The sequence below is a fragment of the Periophthalmus magnuspinnatus genome, chromosome 19 (assembly GCF_009829125.3).
Source record: "Periophthalmus magnuspinnatus isolate fPerMag1 chromosome 19, fPerMag1.2.pri, whole genome shotgun sequence".
Taxonomy (NCBI): domain Eukaryota; kingdom Metazoa; phylum Chordata; class Actinopteri; order Gobiiformes; family Gobiidae; genus Periophthalmus; species Periophthalmus magnuspinnatus.
Window position 1 is genome coordinate 2246968 of NC_047144.1, and position 22147 is coordinate 2269114.

Sequence of the window (22147 nt, forward strand, 5' to 3'; positions counted from 1 at the left end):
GGGGCCGCGGGAGGCAGAGTTTGGGTGAGGCTGGGTATTCCATAAAAAAAAAAAAAAAAGGCTTTGTTAAAATCTTCTCAAACGTCATCGCTGTTTTCGACGTACATGAGGAAATACGCCGATTCTTGTGGATTTTACGGATACACGTCGTTATTTGTTGACTCTTTTGCGACATGTGTTTGGGGTTTTACCTTCTACACGAAACACGGTAACGCCGCACTAACGTTAAACTTTCATATATTGTCCCGCGGCCCACAATATATCGTCTCGCGGGCCGTAATTAGCTCCCCGGGCCGCGCGTTTGAGACCCCTGATTTACAAATAAATACATAATCATTACATAATATTATATCATTTTCTTTGGGATGGAAAAAAAAATAGTTAAAGGCGCACTGTGTAACTTTTCCCTGCAGCGTCTGCCACCGGCTCGTCTCCGTGGTGATGTTATAGCTGAGAGTTCCGCAGTGGGGCATTAAAGAGGCGTCGCATCTCACAGAAAGAGTTTGCGTTTCTTCGGTGTATTTCTGAGCGGTGAAAAGGGATACGTTTTTAATGCAATACTGCGGAACATTCCAGGCAAAGCGATAACATCCCCGCGGAAACAGGTGCAGCCGACGCTTCGCCTGAAATGCTGCAGAGTGCGCCTTTAACGCTCGGACAGTGTAAGCGACTTAAAGCGACGGTATTAGAGAAAACGATTGTTAAACGACTCACGCTTTAATATTTTGGCGATCGGTTAAAGGAGACGGTGGACGTCACGGCGGAGAGAAGAACATATGGCTTCAGTTTGATCCATAAATAATAAATATATTACAAACACACGTTCAAAAACAGACAGTTACTCAACGTTTTCACAGCGTTACGGGACAGGCTGGGTCCAAAAACATGAGCACATCAACGTTTGGTCATTTCTTTGGTAATATATTTATACGACTAAGAGATTTTTAAACTAAATATAAACATTTAAGGGTAAGTTTACATTTACTGCCGTTGTGTCATTGGGCAAGACACCCAGCTTTGTTGAATAAATGTGCTGATTGTGTGAAGTGGTCCGTCGTTTTATCGCGGGGACGAAATCCGCGAAGTATCAGCTTTATTTTTTACATTATTCTCTCTGTTTTTGTCTGTAAAACCCCTCACCACACACTTTATACACTTTTCTCACACAGGCGTTAACATTTTCTCACATTTCTCTCTCGTTTAAACTCTCTCAAAGTTCAAACCTTCGTAGGCGTCTTTGTCGGTGCAGAACGTTTCATCGACATTGTGGGTTTTGTCGGTGGAGAAAACAAATTGCAAACGTACAGCACTTCAGAGTCACACTGAGATCCAACGTTTATGTAAATTTGTCTGAACACATTCTGTACTGGACAGGAGACACGGCACGGAGGAGACTGATGGACAATGGTCTACAGTCCAACAGCCAATCAGGACGCACGACACAATGGTCTACAGTCCAACAGCCAATCAGGACGCACAACACAATGCACGTTCATACTCAGCGAAAGGTGAACCACGATATAGCGAGGGACAACTGTTTAGTAAATTTGTAATGGTTGGAGGGTTCACCTGGGACTATAGACTGTATATATAAATGGACATAGCTAACGTGCTAGCCACTGCGTTCCAAATACGTGAACATGAGTGCATCCTGCTCCATCAAATCTGGCTCCAATTCACTTTCTATTGAAAAACTGTCCCCTCTCTCTGTCTCTGCTGCTTCAGACTCATTTTGGTCTTAAATGTTCGTATTAACCCTCTACATGATCCTGGGGTTTTTATTTCACTATTGTGTCTGTAAATCAAGATATGAACATTAATAACAGACAAATCAGCGTTAGCGTTAGCAACAGGTTTGATTGACATTGTTGCTAAGCGCCCGCTCCCTGAAAACCAGCAGTGTGGGCGTTACCCTCAACATCCTCGCTCTGGATTGGCTCTTTGGTTGCCGTGATACCCGCGGTCTTGATTCCAAACGTGGGACTTGTCTCCAGATTAGCCGCTATAACCGCTAGCCTCGATTAGCTTCATTTGACCGGAGCTGAACGCTGTGGGTGACGTCACACTCACTCAGTCACTTCTTCAGCTCCAAGGCGACGGACAAAGGTTTATTTCTAAAATGTGAACAATGTCAAGTGTTTTGAGTGTTAAGAAAAGTTCTGCTTCAAAATGATCTAGCTTTAAAGGGACGGTACGCATTTTTTGTATCGTTATAGTGAAAAGTGTAAAGAAGTTGTTAAAGCAGCTCTTATGGTCAAAATGAGACCACGGTGTGCTGTCTGCATCTAATTACACCTCGTTTTTTCCCTCCAGAAATCAAAAAATGTGCGGTTAGCATGCTAGTTTTTGTTAGCAGTGGCGTGACAACAAAACTCCGGCCTCTGAAATGTGTGAAAAGCTCTTATAAACTCATCATGGTGAGGAATTAGGATGTTCTGAATGCATAAGGTCAATGAGGAGTCACTTTGGACGTCTGCAAACTGTTTTAAATGAACTACTTCTGTTTTTCAGACGGTAAAAATCAGATACAGCGCTTTTTTTTTCTTTTTTTTTACACCTGTTTTGACCCAACCTGCACAATAACACTTTATAAAAAACACTTAAATATATATGCCTTATTTACAATCGAACAATACACTTTTCTTTGTGTTTGTTTTAAACCGGTCGAAGCAGCGGGACGTGAGAATAGTACACGTGAGGCGGAAATCCCAGTAGGCTCTGCCCCCCCGCAGTTCCCCCGTGTGGCCTGCTGGCGGCGCTCTCCTGCTCGCTGCTCTCGTGGTACAGTATGGGCACCCTCACGATCCTCTGCGCGGCGGCGTGGCTCAAGTTGGCGGCTTCCAACTCGGCCGCAAGCTGTCTCTTCCATTTGTTTCTACGGTTTTGAAACCAGATTTTGACCTGCGTCTCGGTCAAATGCAGCGACGCGGCCAACCCGGCGCGCTCCGAGCTGCTCAAATATCTTTTTATGTCAAACGTCGACTCCAACTGGAAAACCTGACTTCGCGAAAATACCGTTCGGGTTTTCTTCTTGCGGCATTGCATCTTTTGTTCCGAGTCTAGTCCCGATTCTGGGGTTTTAGCCGGTCTCCAGGAGTCAGAATCCAAGTCCTGCTGGTTCAAGTCCTGGTTTACGTCCTGGTTTTGGTCGCGGTCTCGGTCTTTCTTGGGCTCGTCCGGTTCGCTGTCGTCTAGAGTGATGTCATCTTCGTCGTGGCCGTCCTGGGCGAATTTGGGGGAGTTCGGGGAGCGGTGGTCGGACACAGGGGAGAAATCCGGTCCTACGATCTTCTCTGAACCTACAAAAGAGTAAAATGTGATCAGTGCGTGCGTTTACGTGCGCTCGAGTCCCGGTTATGACCAGGTTTTTGCGTGTGTCCGTATAAATGCAGTATCCTGGGATATTCAGGACGCTGTGGCCCGGAGACGTAGTTTTCTGGATTCTCAACACTGACGCTGCGCAAACTGAAGTAACAAATACAGTAAGAGCAGCAGCTTTGCAAAAAAAAACCACTCAAACCTCAACCAGAAATTTAAAAATAATATAATATAAACAAAATAAAAGCGTTTTATTTCAATACAACCGCCGTTTAATGCCTTTTAATGCCTTTATTTTAGAGCAGATCTTGTTTCTTTAGTAAAAACCTTCAGACCTGGATGATTAAAGGATTACACAGACATCATCTTGTTCGTTTGTTGTTCGAAACGGGCTTAAAAGTCTCACCGAAAATGTTTAGCCCTTTGCCATATCTGTGCCATGGTTGCCATAGCGACCGCTCTAAATACCCAGGATGTAAACTGGAATAAGAGAGTCCTGTTTCTCTGAGCGCAGGTAAACGGACTCACTAACACGAGGAGAGAAAGAAGTAGAAGAAGTAAGTATTTCTAAGTTCATTTTACTCTTGACAAAAGGAGAGTTTTTCGTGGGCGTTGGGGATTGTTCGGTTTTGCGGAAATCGTTTTGGATTACAACTTTGTACGAGAAGTGTTTTAGAAATAAAGTTTGACGTGTCGATCGACGTGTGATCTGGAAACGACGGACCCGATCTGAGCCGCGATTTAGACTCGAAACATTGCGTGAACTGGAACAACACTTTAGAGCTCAACTCTCCATAAAAACACAGACAATAATGAAAGATATGGGTCAAATGCAGGTGACTGAAGAATGGGTCAAATGCAGAGGACGAGGAGACGAAAACCTAACCTTCACCTTTAGCCTTAGTTTACACGTTTGTTTTTTTGTTTTTTGTTTTTTAATCAAAGCTCAATTCCCCATAAAAACATAGACAATAATGAAAGACATGGGTCAAATGCAGGTTTCAGCCAGAGATGCTGAAGTACGGGTCAAATGTAGAGGACGAGGAGACGAAAACCTGACCCCAACCTTTAGCCTTAGTTTACACGTTTACTTTTTTTGTTTTAGTTTTTTTTTTTAATCAAAGCTCAAGTTTCCATAAAAATATAAACAATAATGAAAGATATGGGTCAAATGCAGGTCACTGAAGAATGGGTCAAATGCAGAGGACGAGAAGACGAAAACCTGACCCCAGCCTTTAGCCTTAGTTTACACGTTTATTTTTTTTGTTTTAGTTTTTTAGTTTTAGTTTTTTTTTTTAATCAAAGCTCAAGTCTCCATAAAAACATAGACAATAATGAAAGACATGGGTCAAATGCAGGTTTCACCCAGAGACACCATAGGACGGGTCAAATGTAGAGGACGAGGAGACGAAAACCTGACCCCAACCTTTAGCCTTAGTTTACACATTTAGTTTTAGTTTTTTTGTTAAGATATTAAGTTTGTTTTTTTAATCAAAGCTCAAGTCTCCATAAAAATAGACACAACAATGAAAGATATGGGTCAAATGCAGGTTTCACCCGGACACACCGAAGGACGGGTCAAACGTAGAGGCCTTAGTTTACACGTTTGGACATGTTAAGCTAATACTGAACGTGACGCCTTGTTTCATAATCGGATCGTTTTCAAAATAATGTTAAAGTTTTTACGGCACAAACTACATTTTTACACGGCCACGAAAAAAACTCCTCACCCGCTCAAGGGCACAACGGCGGCGTGCCTCTGTGGGAGCTGGAATCGCACCGCCGACCTCACACCGTCGCCTTTGTGATCTCCCTCCGAGTGAAGTGGAGTCACGGGGAGCGGCTCTGTTCGCTCTGTTTTCTCATTAACATCACAAAAGACGCCGTTTGACCATCACACCACAGCGGCGCTAATTACACCGAATTTGTGACGTCGAACCCATAATTATCCGAGCGATTTAGGCGCGAGAGAAAACGCCGTCGACTCGATCATCTGTGATTGGAAACACACGTTTATAAATATCCCTTTGGCTCAACTTAAACCCGAGCTGCGCCGAGGCCTGTGTGCGCTCGCTAACGCTTTAGCTAAACACGTTTCAGTTTCTACAGATTATTATTTTATTTTTTTCTTCCATTTTCGTCCTTTTTTTGAGACGTGCACATGTACACACACACTAAGACAAGTCAGCCACCTCTCCTCCCTGGCATTTAACACGAGCTGCACGGGATATCTTGGTGTTTTCTGGCTCTTTTCGTGTTTTCGGTGTGTTTGTTTTGTGTTGGCAGCTGAAACTGTTGTAAATGTGCTACAGAACTGGAAAATTAACTGAAAAATGCCGTTTGCGACACTGCCCGGTTCTAAATCCTGCTGGTTTTTGTTGCTTTTGCCCAAAATGACTTGATAAAATCCATAAAATCGTAACTCCAACTGGTGAAATGTGGAGTCCGTGAGCTCAGAGGACACGGGCGAGTTCTTCCAGGGCTGTTTCCAGTTCCGTTCCGGCCCGTTCAGTGGTGATGTTATATCAGCTGCATTATCACGGGCAGTTCATCATTTTAAATATGGCCCTTTCTCTAAATTATTCACGGAGGATAATTATTGTGGAACTTGGATTTGAAGTTCATCACCAAGGAGACGTCAGCTCCGCTCTGCTCCTTTCAAATTAAAGCTTTGTGATTTAAAACTTATTCAGATAAATCAGTCTGCACTTTTCAAAGTCTAGTTTTAGTCTGGTCTAATTTTTTCTTTATATAAAATGCAAAGACTTTTTTTTTTTTTTTGCCTTTTTAAAATTTAATTAGTTTTTAGCAGAAGTGTTAAAAATGAGGGGAAAAACCTTTGTGATTTCTTTCTATTTTGTTTCCTTCCATAAATATAAAACAGATATTAATAATTTAAGGTTTCCAGTTTTTTAATTAGGCTTTAAAAAGAGAGAAAAAAAAAAACATGTTGTGAATCAAATATAAACCGGATTGTACCATTTTCTCCCGAGGCCCAAACCTCTTTCCTCTTTTTTCCTCACCCGTGCTCCTGAGGTGCTGGTTCAGGGCGTACGGGTACCACCAGGCCGAGGCTCTGTCCAGATACTGCCCCGGGAGCGAGAGCCTGTGCCCGGGGAGCTCCAGACGCGGGAACGGGGGGAGGTCTCCGACACCAAACCGCGAGAAGAAGCCGCGCTCCAGCCCGGGGAGTGTCCTCTGCTTCACCGCGGGTTTGTCCTCGATGTTCAGCAGGTTTTTGATGGAAAAGGGCGAGTCTTTAGCCGAGGTCTGGCGAGTTTCGTGCGGGTCAGAGCCGGCCATTACCGGGGAAGAGCATCAACAGCCGACGCACAAGCGGAGAGGTCGGGCCAAAGGAGAAGCGTGCGTAAAAGTGTGCGTCAAAAGTGTGCCAAAATGATGTCGTTGTGATTTCTGTTTCGCTTGAATAAAGGAGGCAAAAATGGCAATATTCCTGACTCGAAGTGCATTTAAAATAAAATAAAAAATAGATTCAAATTGCTCACAAAGCTTGTAAAAAGAAATGTCCAGATCTGTGCGTAAAAGTCTTGGTAAATCTTGAACTTAAGTCAAAAATCATCCGGGTGTATTTGATTAAAAGTGGGTTTGAAGCAGCATCAAACCAATGTCCAAAAAAAGCTTAAAATAAATTAAAAGTTTGCGTAAAATAAATAGTCAAATCTCCCTGGCTCTTCTGAGGACAGTTCAGTTCGCAAAAATCAGTCAAAAGTTTGGAGAGACGCGTAAAATCCCAACGCTTGTAAAAAACATCGTAACTCAAGCGTGCGTAAAAGTGCCAAATTGCGCGCACAGATCTTGGAGAGCTGTGGGACCGCCGCGCCCTGCCTTGGGAATGGTGGTGTGTCCGTGTATTCCTGGTTAAAAGCGCGCGTGGAGAGGCTGTGGGCAGGTGCAGCGGCGGAGAACACTGGAGAGATGGAGAGACGCGGAGGGACACGGAGGGACGAGAGCGCGCGGGGGGGAGAGAAGGCCGAGTCACTCCATCAACCAATTAGAGCCAAGAGGACGTTTTTAAGGGGCGCGCGCGATCAGCTGTCAGTGGAATTGGATAAATGGAGAGATAGTTATCACCATTACGCACGGAGCCAGGAGAAAGGATGACCGCGCCGCGCGCTTTTACGCACGAGGATGAAGAACAGCGAAACAAACGAGGCCTCTTTGGATTTATGGAGTTTATTTAACGGAGCCATTTTGTTTTGTTGATGAGTTGAGGCTCAGAGACGTGGGCCACGCGCGCGACGCTGTGTTTGAACAATCTGTGCGTTTTTGATCATTTTTTTAAAGGCGGAAATCAAAAGGTTTTCTGTTCATATTTTTACAGCTTTGATTTTTGCAGTTGTAATGTTAATATTGATAAAATAAAAATACACTTGAGGAGCAAAAACAGATCTGCCCGCGTGGAAAATGCGTCAAAAGTTATGCGTAAATTTAAAGTGGATTTTATAAAGAAGGGACGGGATTATATTTTAACAGCAGTAAAAAAAAAAAACAACCCAAAAAAACAAGAATAAACTGCGAGACTCTGATGCCTTTTTCACATTTCTTTTTGCAAATGAACTCGTCTCTATAAGATTCATCCTGTTGAGAATAAAAGCCAAGATAATCTTAAAAGAACAAAAGTAAAATGAGACCTGGATGAGCAGAGAAACATTTTGTCCAGTTACAGATTTGGATTTTTCTTTTGCTCTGGATCAGACCTGGAGAACTGAAGGACACACAGACATGCAGATAATGGAAAATAACAGATAATAACTGAAAGAAACGCACAAAAAAACATCTTTGTTATTGGTTTTGTTGGACAAAACCGATGATTTTTTTTGATTGTCTGACAGTTTATCATCCTACAGTGAATATAAACCTGTAATAGTCGATAAACCTGTAACACAAATAATAAAATACAAGTAGTAAAGTGCTGTATTAAAGTCGAATTTTCAGGTGTCTGTGCATTTTACAGTACGTACTTTTTTACTTTTACTTGAGTACATTTGAGAGCAGTATCTGTACTTTCTACTCCACTACATTTTTGAACAGGACTGAAAAGTAAAAAGTACTTTTCATATGATCTGAGGGGTTATTTTGGCCACGTCTGACTAAAGTTTTCGAGTTCAAACGTCGGTTTTTGGGTAAAACAAAAATAAAAACACAAAATTCGGATGAAAAATTAAGAAACTGACTCGTATTGTTGCTGTTGGACAAAACATGTCTCATTTTTAAATCAGTATCGTCACATTTAAGTCTTTAACAAATGAACAACGCTTGTGTGAAATACTTTTACTTTTTCCTCTTAAAGTACATTTTTAAACAGGTACTTTAATACTTTCACTGAACCTCCTGAGACCTGGTGTCCTCATCTGTGGACAACACATTTTGGGTTGTTTAGGCCACAGTGCAAATTTTTAGCAGAACAGCAACAAGAACATGTTCAATTTTGAATATTTCTAAGAGTTTAGAATATTTTTTTTTATTTTTTGTTTATTTTATTTTTTTATTATTATTATTATTATTTTATTTGTATTTATTTATTTGTATTTATTTGTATTATTTATTATTTTTTAATTGTATTTTAATTTATTTATATTTTTATTATTATTATTATTTTATTTGTATTTATTTATTTGTATTTATTTTTATTATTTATTATTTTTGAATTGTATTTTAATTTATTTAATTTATTATTATTATTATTATTTTATTTGTATTTATTTATTTGTATTTATTTTTATTATTTATTATTTTTTAATTGTATTTTAATTTATTTATTTTATTTTATTTTTATTTAAAGTCATATATCTTCCTGCTCCTGTCAGCAGCACAAATGAGACACATTGTTCCTAGAGGGACAATTGTTTCTCATTTTGTTTTTTTACACAAAATATATGTGTTCAAGCTCTTAACAGTTTTTGCAAATAAAGTCCTGCACGAGCTCGGGTCTCAGGAGGTTAAGTCAATTTTCCATGTGATACTTTTACTTTTACATGAGTAACTTTTACCTCTGTATCTGTACTTTTACTTAAATAACAAACCCGAGTACTTCCTCCATCACTGCATTTACCTCAGTGTCACTTCACTTAACAAACCGAATTATCTCCACCTGCTGCGGACTCCGGTTTCCCTTTAGACTCCGGTTTTATTATTTGGTGAAGAGCCTCTTGAATCTCGCCCAGTGTGAACGGAGCTGCCACAAAGACAAGAAAAGACCAAAGAGGACGCCTTTGTTTTGAAGAGTCGAGCGTAAAAGAAAGAAAGGGACAGAAGATGGAGGAGGGCAGGTGGATGGGCTCATTATGTCATCCAAGCAGCCTAGTAGTAGTAGTAGTAGTAGTAGTAGAAGTAGTAGTAGTAGTAGTGGAAGTACTCTATGTCTCACTGCAGCAGGTGAATCTGGACCATTAGATTCACTGCATCAACAGATCAGTGTGTGGAGGAAAAACAACTTTGTCCAGATAAACTCAGACTCAAGTCACAGAAACATGGAGAAAGTGTCAGCGTCACCTCCAGTCTCTCTCTCTAAAACCTTCAACTCAGAGAAATCTAGAGGTAATGATGGACTCAGACTTGAACTTTAATAGACACATCAAATCAGTAACATCTGCAGCTTTTTATCATCTAAAAACACGTCAAAAATCAAAGGTAAACTGTCAAAATCAGACTTAGAGAGACTTATCCTGCATTTGTGTTCAGTAGATTAGACGACTGTAACGTCCTGATCACTGGCCTCTCCAAACGAGCCACAGAACAGAACATCCAGAACATCCAGAACATCCAGAACATCCAGAACATCCAGAACATCCAGAACATCCAGAACATCCAGAACACTGCTGCTCAGGACTAGAACCAGGAAGTACTTCACACATGTGTCCTGTGGCTCCTGTGGCTCCTGTGGCTCCTGTGGCTCCTGTGGCTCCTGTGGCTCCTGTGGCTCAGAGACTTTAAAGCAGCTCAGTGTGAACAAGTCTCTCCATGGACCAAAGAACATCTCCCACATGAGGAGGACTGAACCAGGACTGAACCAGGACTAAACCGGGACTAAACCGGGACTGAACCAGGACTAAACCAGGACTGAACCAGGACTAAACCAGGACTGAACCAGGACTAAACCAGGACTGAACCAGGACTGAACCAGGACTAAACCAGGACTAAACCAGGACTAAACCAGGACTGAACCAGGACATGTCCAGGCCCGTCTGAAGTTTGAAGCATTTGGATGATCCAGAAGAGGATTGGGAGAATGTCACATGGTCAGATCAAACCAAAATAGAACATTTTGGTAAAAACTCAATTTGTCGTGTTTGAATTGAATTGAATTTTATTTGAGTATGTTCATAAATCATGTAATACATGTCATTACAGTCCATAAAATAAAATAAATTATCTTCCACAAAAAACATTGAACATTTTCAAAAGGGATGTGGGAAGATGTGGGAACATCTAAAGATGTTTAGAGGAGAAAGAATACTGAGTTTCATCCAAAGAACACCAGACCTACTGTGAAGCATGAGGGTGGAAACATCATGCTTTGGGGCTGTTTCTCTACAAAGGGACCAGGACGACTGATCCCTGTAAAGGACAGAATGAACGGGGCCATGTATCGTGAGATTTGGAGTGAAAACCTCCTTCTATCAGCGAGGCCATTGAAGATGAAACGTGGCTGGGTCTTTCAGCGTGACAATGATCCCAAACACACCGCCCGGGCAATGAAGGAGTGGCTTCTTCAGAAGCATTTCAAGGTCCTGGAGTGGCCAGTTTCCAGATCTCAACCCCATAGAAAGTCTTTGGAGGGAGTTGAAAGTCTGTGTTGCCCCAAAACATCACTGCTCTAGAGGAGATCTGCAGGAGGAATGGACCAAACTACAGCAACAGTGAAAACCTCTGGAGACAGAAAACATTTGACCAACAAAGGGCATATAACAAAGTATTGAGATGAACTTTTGTTATTGACCAAATACTTATTTTCCACCATAATTTGCAAATAAATTCTTTAAAAATCAGACAATGTGATTTCCTGGATTCTTTCATTCTGTCTCATAGTTGAAGTGAAACTGTGATGAACAGGCCTCTCTCATCTTTTTAAGAGGGAGAACTGGAACAATTGGTGGCTGACCAAATACTTTTTTGCCCTACTGTTATATATATATATATATATATATATATATATATATATATATATATATATATATATATATATATATATATATATATATATATATATATATATATATATATATATATATATATATAATTTTTTTCTGGACTTTCACTCAAAATTAGAGCTAATCAAGCTCTAATTGTTGATCCCAGTCACTGTCATGTTTGTTCTTGTTTGATTTTCCAGATGAGTCTCTGCAGCTCAGGCCTAAAAATGTATTTTTCAATAAAGTCCAAAACACCACATGTCACACAATAAAACATGCTTTAATTGAAAATTTTAATTTAAATTTAAAAATTTTAATTTACTAATTTATATAATTGATGCTTCATTGCAACTTTGAAAGATAAACTGACAAATTGAAAAATGCATTTCAAAAATGGATTCTGCCAAATGAAATAAAACTCTTTGTAAAATACAATATAAACATTCACATTAATGTGACAGAAATGTTTTTTATTTCTAAAATACAATTTAAAATGAACATTTAATTTTCATTTTGAATAAAGTTGTCAAAAGTCTTCAAACAGAGCACAGCATCTGTTGTTGTTGCCATGGCAACTGTCGCTGGAGAGTGAAATTCCATTGGCTCCAGAAGTAAAGTTATGACATCATCACTTCTGGTGGTTGCTACGGGAGACGAGCGATGATGTCACAAAGTGACAGGTCAAAGCGTTGAATCTCAGAGGATGTAAGGGGGAGTCTGGAGGAGAAAGGACTTATTTCAGATCAGAGTAGACGGGCCCCAGGTCGGTTTAGTTTGTATTAGTAGTGTGAGGTTAAAAGGCGATTATCAGGTTCAAATTGAATTGTTTGAAACTGACGTAAAGACGGGCCACGGTAAAGGCAGTATGGAAGTGTGCAATCGTCAAATAGGGATTATACTGGAGGAGTGGAGGGAGGTAGAGAAAAAACATGAGGATGCAGAGAGTCTCTGGCTGGTTAAACAGCAGAGCTGGGTCCTCAGTGAGACTGGACAGGGCGATGTCTGTTCCCCGATCGAGACAGAGTTGCCGTGCACAGACCGAGAGAGGGTGTGGTTACAGGAGGAGGAATCCTTCAAGCGTCAAGTAGAGGATTTCTGGAGGTCTGTGGAGGGAAAGCTGGACACCGAGTCTTGCGAGTACCCGGATCTCCTCGAGGTAGAGAGGCAGTTTTTTAAGCGGCAGAGACACCTGGACGACCGAAGAGCCCAGTGGCTCGAGAAAGAGGCGTGGTATCGTGGGAGGGAGGAATACAGGCAGAGAATTCACTTCCTGGAACATAAATTGACATGGTTTAAGAGGGAAAATACAGCTCTAAACAGAGGAAATAATAAACTGCAATCTGCACATGAGGCTGAAAGTCAGTCCAGCCTTTTACAAGCCTGGGAGGAGGAGAGACAGGCCTTGCAGAACAGGGTGGAGGAGCTCTGCTGTAAAAATAAGAAACTGCAGTCTGAATTGGCAAAGGGATTGCAGAGGGAAATAGATGCTGAATTTCGCTGGTGGGATTTCATACCTGTGCATGAGGCTGAGGAGAGACAGGCCTTGCAGGACAGGGTGGAGGAGCTCTGCTGTAAAAATAAGAAACTGCAGTCTGAATTGGCAAAGGGATTGCAGAGGGAAATAGATGCTGAATTTCGCTGGTGGGATTTCATACCTGTGCATGAGGCTGAGGAGAGACAGGCCTTGCAGAACAGGGTGGAGGAGCTCCGCTGTGAAAATGCACAGCTGAAGCTCAAAAATGAAGTTTTGGAGCAAAAATGCGTTGAGCTCGAAGACAGATTTGAGAAAGAGAGAGCCCAGCAGCTAAAAAATGAAGCAGAGAAAATGGAAGAAGTAAAAAAACAATTTGAAGATTTGCAAAAACAGTTGACAGAGGAAAGAACACAGTGGTTGCATAAGAAACACGACTACTTACAAAGGGAAGAGGGAAAGGAAATAGTGAGTCAGAACGTAAATGAAATAGTCACGGAGCCAGAACAGGAAAGACTTTACTTTGCAGAGGATTTCTATGGTCCTCATCCACAGAGGAAGTCTTTTTGGCGTCGGTTTTGGTAGAGGGGTCGTTCTGAGTAAGGGGTTGTTTTGAGTAAGGGGTCGTTGTAAGTTTGTAGATGGGATGGATGGCAAGATGGCGCCACTGTGTACGGCTTGTCGTCTACCTCTGCTCCGTATTTTGCTACTGTTACTGCTGTTATCACTCTTTGTGAAAAATGTGTCACTTTTACTAGCCTATGATCGCCAGACTCTCCTAAAAATCCGGGACTCCCTGGTCTTTAGTGGACAGTCAAAGACGCTACCACCACTCCTGGCGTCCATACCCCACTACCTGTTGCGTCTACCTGCGCTGTTGCCTCGCAAAAGTCGCCACAGAAGACGCGGAAAAAGAAGCGGGGCTCTTGTCAGATTGAGAGCCTACCTGTCCCGGTCCTCGGATTATCATCCTTGTTCCTCCTGTTATGGCTTTCTTTGTGAAGCCCTATAAAATTTGGTTGAGTCACAGCCAAATCTTTTGTGGTCACAACTTGCAGACCATTTGGTGTGGAAACTGGACAAAGGCTCAATTTGCACATCAAATCGCGTCCAAGTAGATTCACAGGACATAGTGGAGAACAGAGAAAGGAGTGCCTAAATGAATTGCCCTCAGAGTCAGAACAATGCAAAGGAGAAGTGAAACGTTCTCTTGTTGTGTTACCAGATGCTGCTTGAGAAAAAGTATACCGACCACTCATTCAGGGCACATGGGAGAGAGCTGAGGTTCGTACTACGGAATGCGTAGCCCCAGAGTCCACTAGAAATTTAATTTGATCACCATTAACAATTAGAGTGTACTCGGGAAATTGATCATGATTCTGTGATAGTTGTGCATACATGCCAATTGTCCCCTGTGCTCCAAATGAGGTGTTCTCAGGTGTGTGTATTGTCTGGTGCATGTTACCATCTCGTGGTGGGTGTGGTAAGGCCATTTCTCCGGTGCAGTCAAATCCATCCCCCGCCTCTGCGCCGCCTAGTCAGTCTGAAGATCGGTATCGGTCATCCCGTGTGCCCTGTCGAAGCGGCCACGCTCATTGCGGCGGTCAGCAGGCCCCTCTGACTGTGGCCCCTCCGGGCAGTCACGAGCAAAATGTCCACTCTGGCCACAGATATAACAGACATCTTGACCGTACCAGGTTTGACGTCTACGTCCATCTCTGTTGTCAAACCCAGATCTCCCGCGGCCTCGCCCACGGCGGGGAAAGAATTGACGTCCCCGGGCCTGTGAGAATAGTGTCCAAACGGTCGGTAGATTCAGGAATCAGGAATTCAGGAATGCGGAGTCGTGTCCGTGAACCAGGAGGTCTCCCTCGTAGCTTGCGTCCGCTGGGACCCGCCAAAGGGTCTGGTCCGGTCTCAGTGGTCAAGGCAGTGTTTGAGTCTACCCCTACCCCTATCTTAAAGATATAAAAATCAACAGAGAAGTTGTCTTGAATCAGAGGTCTGGTTTATTGAATCAACTGTGCACAATTGTCAAAGAGCTGTGTCCCTAACGGTGTCGTCTCGCCCTCAGCTGACAAATGTAAACAATACAGAGTATTTATACCACCAAAACAATCTTGCCAGTTTGGTCTAATCGAAGTGGCTGGAGGCCACTAGACACACAGAAAAGACATAACAACATAACAGATAGTATTATGATTTGAATAATGAATTGAATAAATAAAATTAAGTTTAACTACAATTGTTTTTCTTTGATACACTGAATCATTTTGTGCTGAATTAAACTCCAGTCCTTATTTCCAGTTAAATAAAGAAGCAAAATACTTTTAAAAGCCTCTTTTGTTTGTCATTATTTATAGATGAATGTAAAAACACTAAACCTTGTGACAGAAAATATCAACCACCTTAGTGTTTTCTGGAGCCTTTTAAGACGATGGAGCAGCGGCAGCTTAAATCCAAAGGGTTTCAAAGTCGAGTGAAATGGTGAAAATCTTCCGTCCACTAATCTCCGGATCCACAGGCAGACACACCTCTACACCTGGAAGTACAAGGTCCTGTACAGATCAGAGAGAGACAGGACTTCAGAAGGGCCATATGGGCTGTCATTTAAATCACAACATCTGAAACTACTTAAGAACAGAATCAAGTCTGCTGATTTCTGGTTTGGAACATTTGCGACGTCGCCGTAAACGTCATCACAACAAAGTGCGGCGCTGTCGGCCGCTCCTGTGGACAGCTGCACGTCACACAAGCCACAACTGTCTCTGAGAACAGATTTATTGTATAAGCAGCTCTTGAGGTCAAAACATGTCCACTGTGTACTGTCTGCATTGGTCCAATCATCAGGAGGTGTGTGTTAGCATGCTAGTAGTTGCCGTGTTTGTTAAACTCTACTCTGGATAAACTGTTGTTGTGTTTTCCAGCTCAAAGTGGCTGGCACTCCGTGTAGACGCTCTGAGGACAGCTGTGACCTGCCCGAGTTCTGCTTAGGGACAAGTGCGTTTTGTCCAGATGATTTTTACCTGATGGATGGACTTCAGTGTCAGAGCGGAGCGGCGTACTGCTACGAGGGACGCTGCCAAACCTACGACTACCAATGCAGACGATTATTCAGCCCAGGTACAGACGGGTCAGAGGTCAGAGGTCATAGACCCCAAAATATACACATTTGATTTGGTTCATGTAATAACGCACTAGTCTTATATGGACCTTTTCTACTCAGTTATGTACAGAAAAACAAACAAACAAATGGTGGTATTTCCACTGATTGGATCGGATCCCCAAAATCTGATTCTGATTCTAAACGGCTTTTTCAGTTTCAATACCAATTTCGATACTGCTGACCTTATTCCAGCTCGAGCACTTTTGCCTTAAATGCAACTAAGTATTTTTTAGAGAGGACCTTGTGTTATCGAAATAACTGCAGTTTTTGTCATTTGTAATTATAAGATGAGAGAGACCTGTAATTTTCATTATAGGTTCACTTCAGCTATGAGAGACAGAATCCAGGAAATCACACCGTAGGATTTTTAATGAATTAATTGATACATTTCTCGGTAAAATAAGTATTTGGTCTCCTCCAAACAAGCAAGATTTGTGTCACAGACCTGACACTTCTTCTTTCAGAGGCTCCTCTGTCCTTCACTCGTTCCCTGTATTAATGGCCCCTGTTTGAACTGGTTATCAGTATAAAAGACACCTGTCCACAACCTCAAACAGTCAGACTCCAAACTCCACTATGGACAAGACCAAAGAGCAAAGGAACCACAAACAAAACTGTAGACACCAGGCCCCGAACACTCAATCTGCAACAGGTAAGAGCTTGTGTGAACAAATCAACTGTGGAGCAATTATTAGAAAATGGAAGACAAGACACTGATAATGTCCCTCCATCTGGGGCTCCACGCAAGATCTCACCCCGTGGGGTCAAAATGACACAAGAACGGTGAGCAGAAATCCCAGAACCACACGGGGCGACCTCGTGAATGACCTGCAGAGAGCTGGGGCCAAAGTAACAAAGGCACCATCAGTAACACACTACACCACCAGGGACTCAAATCCTGCAGTGCCAGACGTGTCCCCTGTGAAGACAGGACATGTCCAGGCCCGTCTGAAGTTTGATAGAAGCATTTGGATGATCCAGAAGAGGATTGGGAGAATGTCACATGGTCAGATCAAACCAAAATAGAACATTTTGGTAAAAACTCAATTTGTCGTGTTTGAATTGAATTTGAATTGAATTGAATTTTATTTGAGTATGTTCATAAATCATGTAATACATGTCATTACAGTCCATAAAATAAAATAAATTATCTTCCACAAAAAACATTGAACATTTTCAAAAGGGATGTGGGAAGATGTGGGAACATCTAAAGATGTTTAGAGGAGAAAGAATACTGAGTTGCATCCAAAGAACACCAGACCTACTGTGAAGCATGAGGGTGGAAACATCATGCTTTGGGGCTGTTTCTCTACAAAGGGACCAGGACGACTGATCCCTGTAAAGGACAGAATGAACGGGGCCATGTATCGTGAGATTTGGAGTGAAAACCTCCTTCTATCAGCGAGGGCATTGAAGATGAAACGTGGCTGGGTCTTTCAGCGTGACAATGATCCCAAACACACCGCCCGGGCAATGAAGGAGTGGCTTCTTCAGAAGCATTTCAAGGTCCTGGAGTGGCCAGTTTCCAGATCTCAACCCCATAGAAAGTCTTTGGAGGGAGTTGAAAGTCTGTGTTGCCCCAAAACATCACTGCTCTAGAGGAGATCTGCAGGAGGAATGGACCAAACTACAGCAACAGTGAAAACCTCTGGAGACAGAAAACATTTGACCAACAAAGGGCATATAACAAAGTATTGAGATGAACTTTTGTTATTGACCAAATACTTATTTTCCACCATAATTTGCAAATAAATTCTTTAAAAATCAGACAATGTGATTTCCTGGATTCTTTCATTCTGTCTCATAGTTGAAGTGAAACTGTGATGAACAGGCCTCTCTCATCTTTTTAAGAGGGAGAACTGGAACAATTGGTGGCTGACGAAATACTTTTTCCCCTGTATATTGGTGCTTTTAAGTCTCTAGAACGTGTTGATGTGATGCTCCCAGATGGGGGCGCCACAGTCAGATTTCCCTGTTGGTCACATTGTACTTTGCCATGAAATAGACAAATATAGAAATATACAAATATACAAATATACAAATATACAAATATACAGGTAAATTCACAAATGTTGAACCTGATCATTTCTATGAGTGACTAGACCCAAGAACTCACTGTACTACAACAAAACTGCATTTGAACATCATTTATTTATCTGCCTCCATCTGTTTGAAATATTTTCATTTTTCAGACCCAGCCACAAAAGCAGCAGATATTTGCTTCCAGACGGCAAATATTAAAGGAAACGAATACGGCAACTGTGGCAGGAACAACAAGGACTACATCAAGTGCCCCACAGCGTAAGTACAGGACCAGCTCCATCGACTCTGGCTCCAGTTCACTTTCTATTGAAAAACCTTGTCCCCTCTCTCTGTCTCTGCTGCTTCAGACTCATTTTGGTCTTAAATGTTCGTATTAACCCTCTACATGATCCTGGGGTTTTTATTTCACTATTGTGTCTGTAAATCAAGATATGAACATTAACCACTTAGCGTTCCGACGGCCCGCCGGCCTTTACGTTACAACTTTACAGCAATGTACGTGTATTTCTGCGTCACCCACACAAACACTCTACACATCAAATGAAAGCTACGACATTCATCTTTCTGAATATGTAAACCATTTACACCTCGAATCACCACAGTGCTGACAGGAAAGACGTTTTTACAGAGAAGTCAGAAATGTAGCGGGGCTAAACAGTATGATGTCATTCTGTAGGACTCTGGACTGAGCCTGGATCAGAGAGAGAACAGAGAGGACGCAGCCCCTCCCACCACCAGCAGGGCGGCGCTGGAGAGTCAACACTCTGAACTAAATGGACCCAATAATAAAATATGAATGATTAACCTTCATCAGCCTCTGGAGGATCACAGTCCAACATCTTTACTGCACACAGCTGTAAAAACACCAGATTAGGTTGTTTTATTCACATTTATCAGAGATCTCAGGAGAGACTTTATATCAAACAGAGGAGGAGCAGAGGAGCAGAGGAGCAGAGGAGGCTCACAGTGACTCAGGAGGTGTTGGACTGTTTGTCTGAGGTAATAATGACTTATATTTACTTGTGTCACAGTCACTTTGTGGCTTTTTGAACACATTCTTTATGTAATCCTAGTTTTATGGTATCAGACTCTTCACTTCTAATGGGTTATTGAGTCACATTTTCAGATTCACCTGTTTTACATTTAGAATAAACTGAACTTTTTGCTTAGATTTGAACTTGGACTTGATTCATTTAAATCTGAGAAAACAACTGAATTAGCCCAGTTTTCTGCTCTATGTCTGTGTTTGAGTATAGATTTTTGAAGTAATTGTACTTTTTGGAGTAAATTTTAAACCTGTACTTGTTCTTGTAATGGAGTATAATTGCAGCCATGTAATTGTACTTAGTTACCTTTAAAATCATATGAGTAGTGAGTACAGCACAAGTCCCAATGGTCCTGATCCACGTCTGTCTCTCCTCTGTATCTGCTCCTTTATAAACAAACACACATAACATCACTGCATCGCCTGCTCTGATTGGACAGAGCTCAGACATTTTACTTACATTTATTCCATCACCAAATCATCTTTTGGTTTTCTCATGTAGTTTATACAGAGAAGTGTCAGAAAGACTTGAGTGTTTGGGATATGAGGCTGTTATTGGTTTGTTTTATGTTCCTAATCACAGGTCAAAGGTTTGATATAAAGTCTCTCCTGAGATCTCTGATAAACAGTAAAGATGTTGGACTGTGATCCTCCAGAGGCTGATGAAGGTTGATCATTCATGTTTTATTATTGTGTTGCTATGGCTGTGTTTCATCACAACATTCTATAGAACAATCATATTTAACACAGAAGAGTCAAATGTGTCTGATTCAAACACAGATATTTGCTGTAATAATGTGAGTTCTTGGCTCGAGTCACAAACAGAAACAATCAGGTTCAACATTTGTGGATTTACATGTTGATGTGACTCGTGAAAATACCATGTGATCAACAGAGAAATGTGTCTCTGTCCCATCTGAGAGAATGACATCATCACACTAGAGCAGGGGCGTAAAACTCGCGGCACGGGGGCTAATTTCGGCCCATGACATGATATTTTGTGGCCCGCAGGACAATATGAAAGTTTAATGTTAGTGCGGCGTTACCATGTTTCAACAAAGATTCAACAAATAACAAAGTATATCCATAAAATCCACAAGAACTGGCATATTTCCTCATGTATGTTGAAAAAAATGATGTTTGAGAAGATTTGAACAAAGCTTTTTTTGTGGAATACCTGATGTAGCCCAGCTTCACCCAGACTCTGCCTCCTGCGGCCCCCAGATAATTTGAGTTGGAGACCCCTGCTCTAGAGTCTGAACAGCACCAACAGAGACAGATCCACTTTGGACAAACATTTAAGCCTTGTCTTTATTTAGCGAGTGTGGACTGAATGAATAATACAGTGTAAAGATGCTGCAGAAATCCAAAACATTATGATTTATGGATTTAGTCCAAAATCTTTAGTTTTGTGCTCAACAGAATCAGACGAGCAGTTTTACAGGGATCACAGGCTGAAGCACACACACCCTCAGGCCCTGGACGCTCCATTAAAGAGGCATTATGGAACTTCTCTGGAGGTCTCTGTGGAGATGTTATGGTGTTGCCTAGAATGTTCCACAATACAACATTAAACCTATTTTACATTTATTTAACTTCAGGTTGTAAACCAAAAAACTGACATTTTTACTTTGAACTTATTCACCACCAAATGATGTCACCTGCTTGTCACAATATATAATTTAATGCCATACTGTGGAACATTCTGAGTAAAGCAATAATGTCTCCATGTAAACGAGCAGTGTCTGACCCTCCACAGCAAAGTTACACAGTGCACCTTTAAGAGAAAATAAGATGTTTGTAGAAAAGTAAAGAGGGAAACGTTCAGGACCAGACTCAGGATCTGGGCCAGATCCAAGTCCACAGACAGAGTCCAAAGTCCAGGTCCAGGACAGGTCCAGACAGCAGCAGTGATGGAAGGAGTTGAGCTTTAAAGCTCTGAGTAATGTCAGGTTTATTTCTCTGTTCTGCTGAGTCCACATTAACACACATGGGAATAGAACCACCAACCTGTCGCTGAGTCCAAATGTGCCTCTGTGTCTTTGATTCTTTACTGTCTGTTTTACGGTACATTGTCTCTGTGTTTCTGTTTAAAGTTTCTTGCCAGAAGGTTGTGTCCCTTGGTTTGGAGTTCGTCAAGAGAAAACTGTTATTGGAGATGAACTTTTTTTTTTTAGATCTGCAAATCCAGACAAACATTAGCTGTCTTTTCCTTGTGTAATACAATCTTAAACTCATATCTGGTTAATCTGGGACAAAATGGACCAAAAAATGAAAAGCATCTCAAAAATAACTGCATAGAATATTGTGTGAAACAGAAAATCCAAAAACATAGAAGAAAATGAAACTTTCTAGAACTGCAGATAAAGAAAGTACAAGAAGAAAAATGAGACAGTTAGACACATGTTACAATAAAACACAGGAATGAAGTCCTTAAATGAGACTCCAGACTCCAGTGCTGAGGACTGTGATCTAATGTGAGGTCCCCTGTGTCCCTCAGCAGCACCTCTGCCCTCTCACTGTCACTCAGACTGGACTGAGCATGGATCAGAGAGAGACCAGAGAGGACGGAGCCCCTCCCTCTATAAAAGCTCACAGGTAAGAGAGGATCACTAACACTCCACCACTGTTCTCCATGTCAGAGCTCAGACTAAAGCCACTGCTCCATCTGTGTCCACAGACCTGCTCCTGGGGCCAGCGCCGTCTCATTCAAGAGTGAGGACTCTATGGATCGACCGATTTATTTTAAAAGAGAACATGGTCCAGAGTAAGTCAGACTCACCTCATAATGTCAGGACTTTATGTTCACAGCCTTTTTAGAATGATATGGATGACTTGTTTTTTATTAAACTCAACATAAGTGTAAGAGCTGCAGATGACCTCTGTGACTGTGAGGAGGAACTTCATGCTCGTCTCAGCAGCAGGAAATGCAACACACTTATGTCTTTGTC

The 22147-nt window shown here is 41.8% G+C and overlaps 2 protein-coding genes across 2 annotated transcripts in view; one reads left to right on the forward strand and one right to left on the reverse strand.

Annotated features, from left to right (window-relative positions):
- LOC117387594 (NACHT, LRR and PYD domains-containing protein 1a allele 5-like) overlaps positions 1–22147 on the forward strand; it is a 769741-nt gene that overhangs the window by 732139 nt on the left and 15455 nt on the right. The gene's annotated exons all lie outside the window — the stretch shown is intronic.
- LOC117387593 (homeobox protein HMX3-B-like) lies at positions 2656–6621 on the reverse strand. Its single transcript, XM_033985130.1, has 2 exons — positions 6342–6621; positions 2656–3299 (listed from the first exon to the last, which is right to left on the reverse strand). Exons 1-2 carry the CDS (start codon positions 6619–6621, stop codon positions 2656–2658), a joined length of 924 nt encoding a protein of 307 aa, XP_033841021.1.

Excerpts from the sequence above, each read along its gene's own strand:
- LOC117387593 (XM_033985130.1), bottom strand. The coding sequence starts at position 6,621 with ATGGCCGGCTCTGACCCGCACGAAACTCGCCAGACCTCGGCTAAAGAC. Across the intron at positions 3,300-6,341 it reads CCAGCACCTCAGGAGCACGG|GTTCAGAGAAGATCGTAGGA; the intron begins GTGAGGAAAAAA and ends ACTCTTTTGTAG.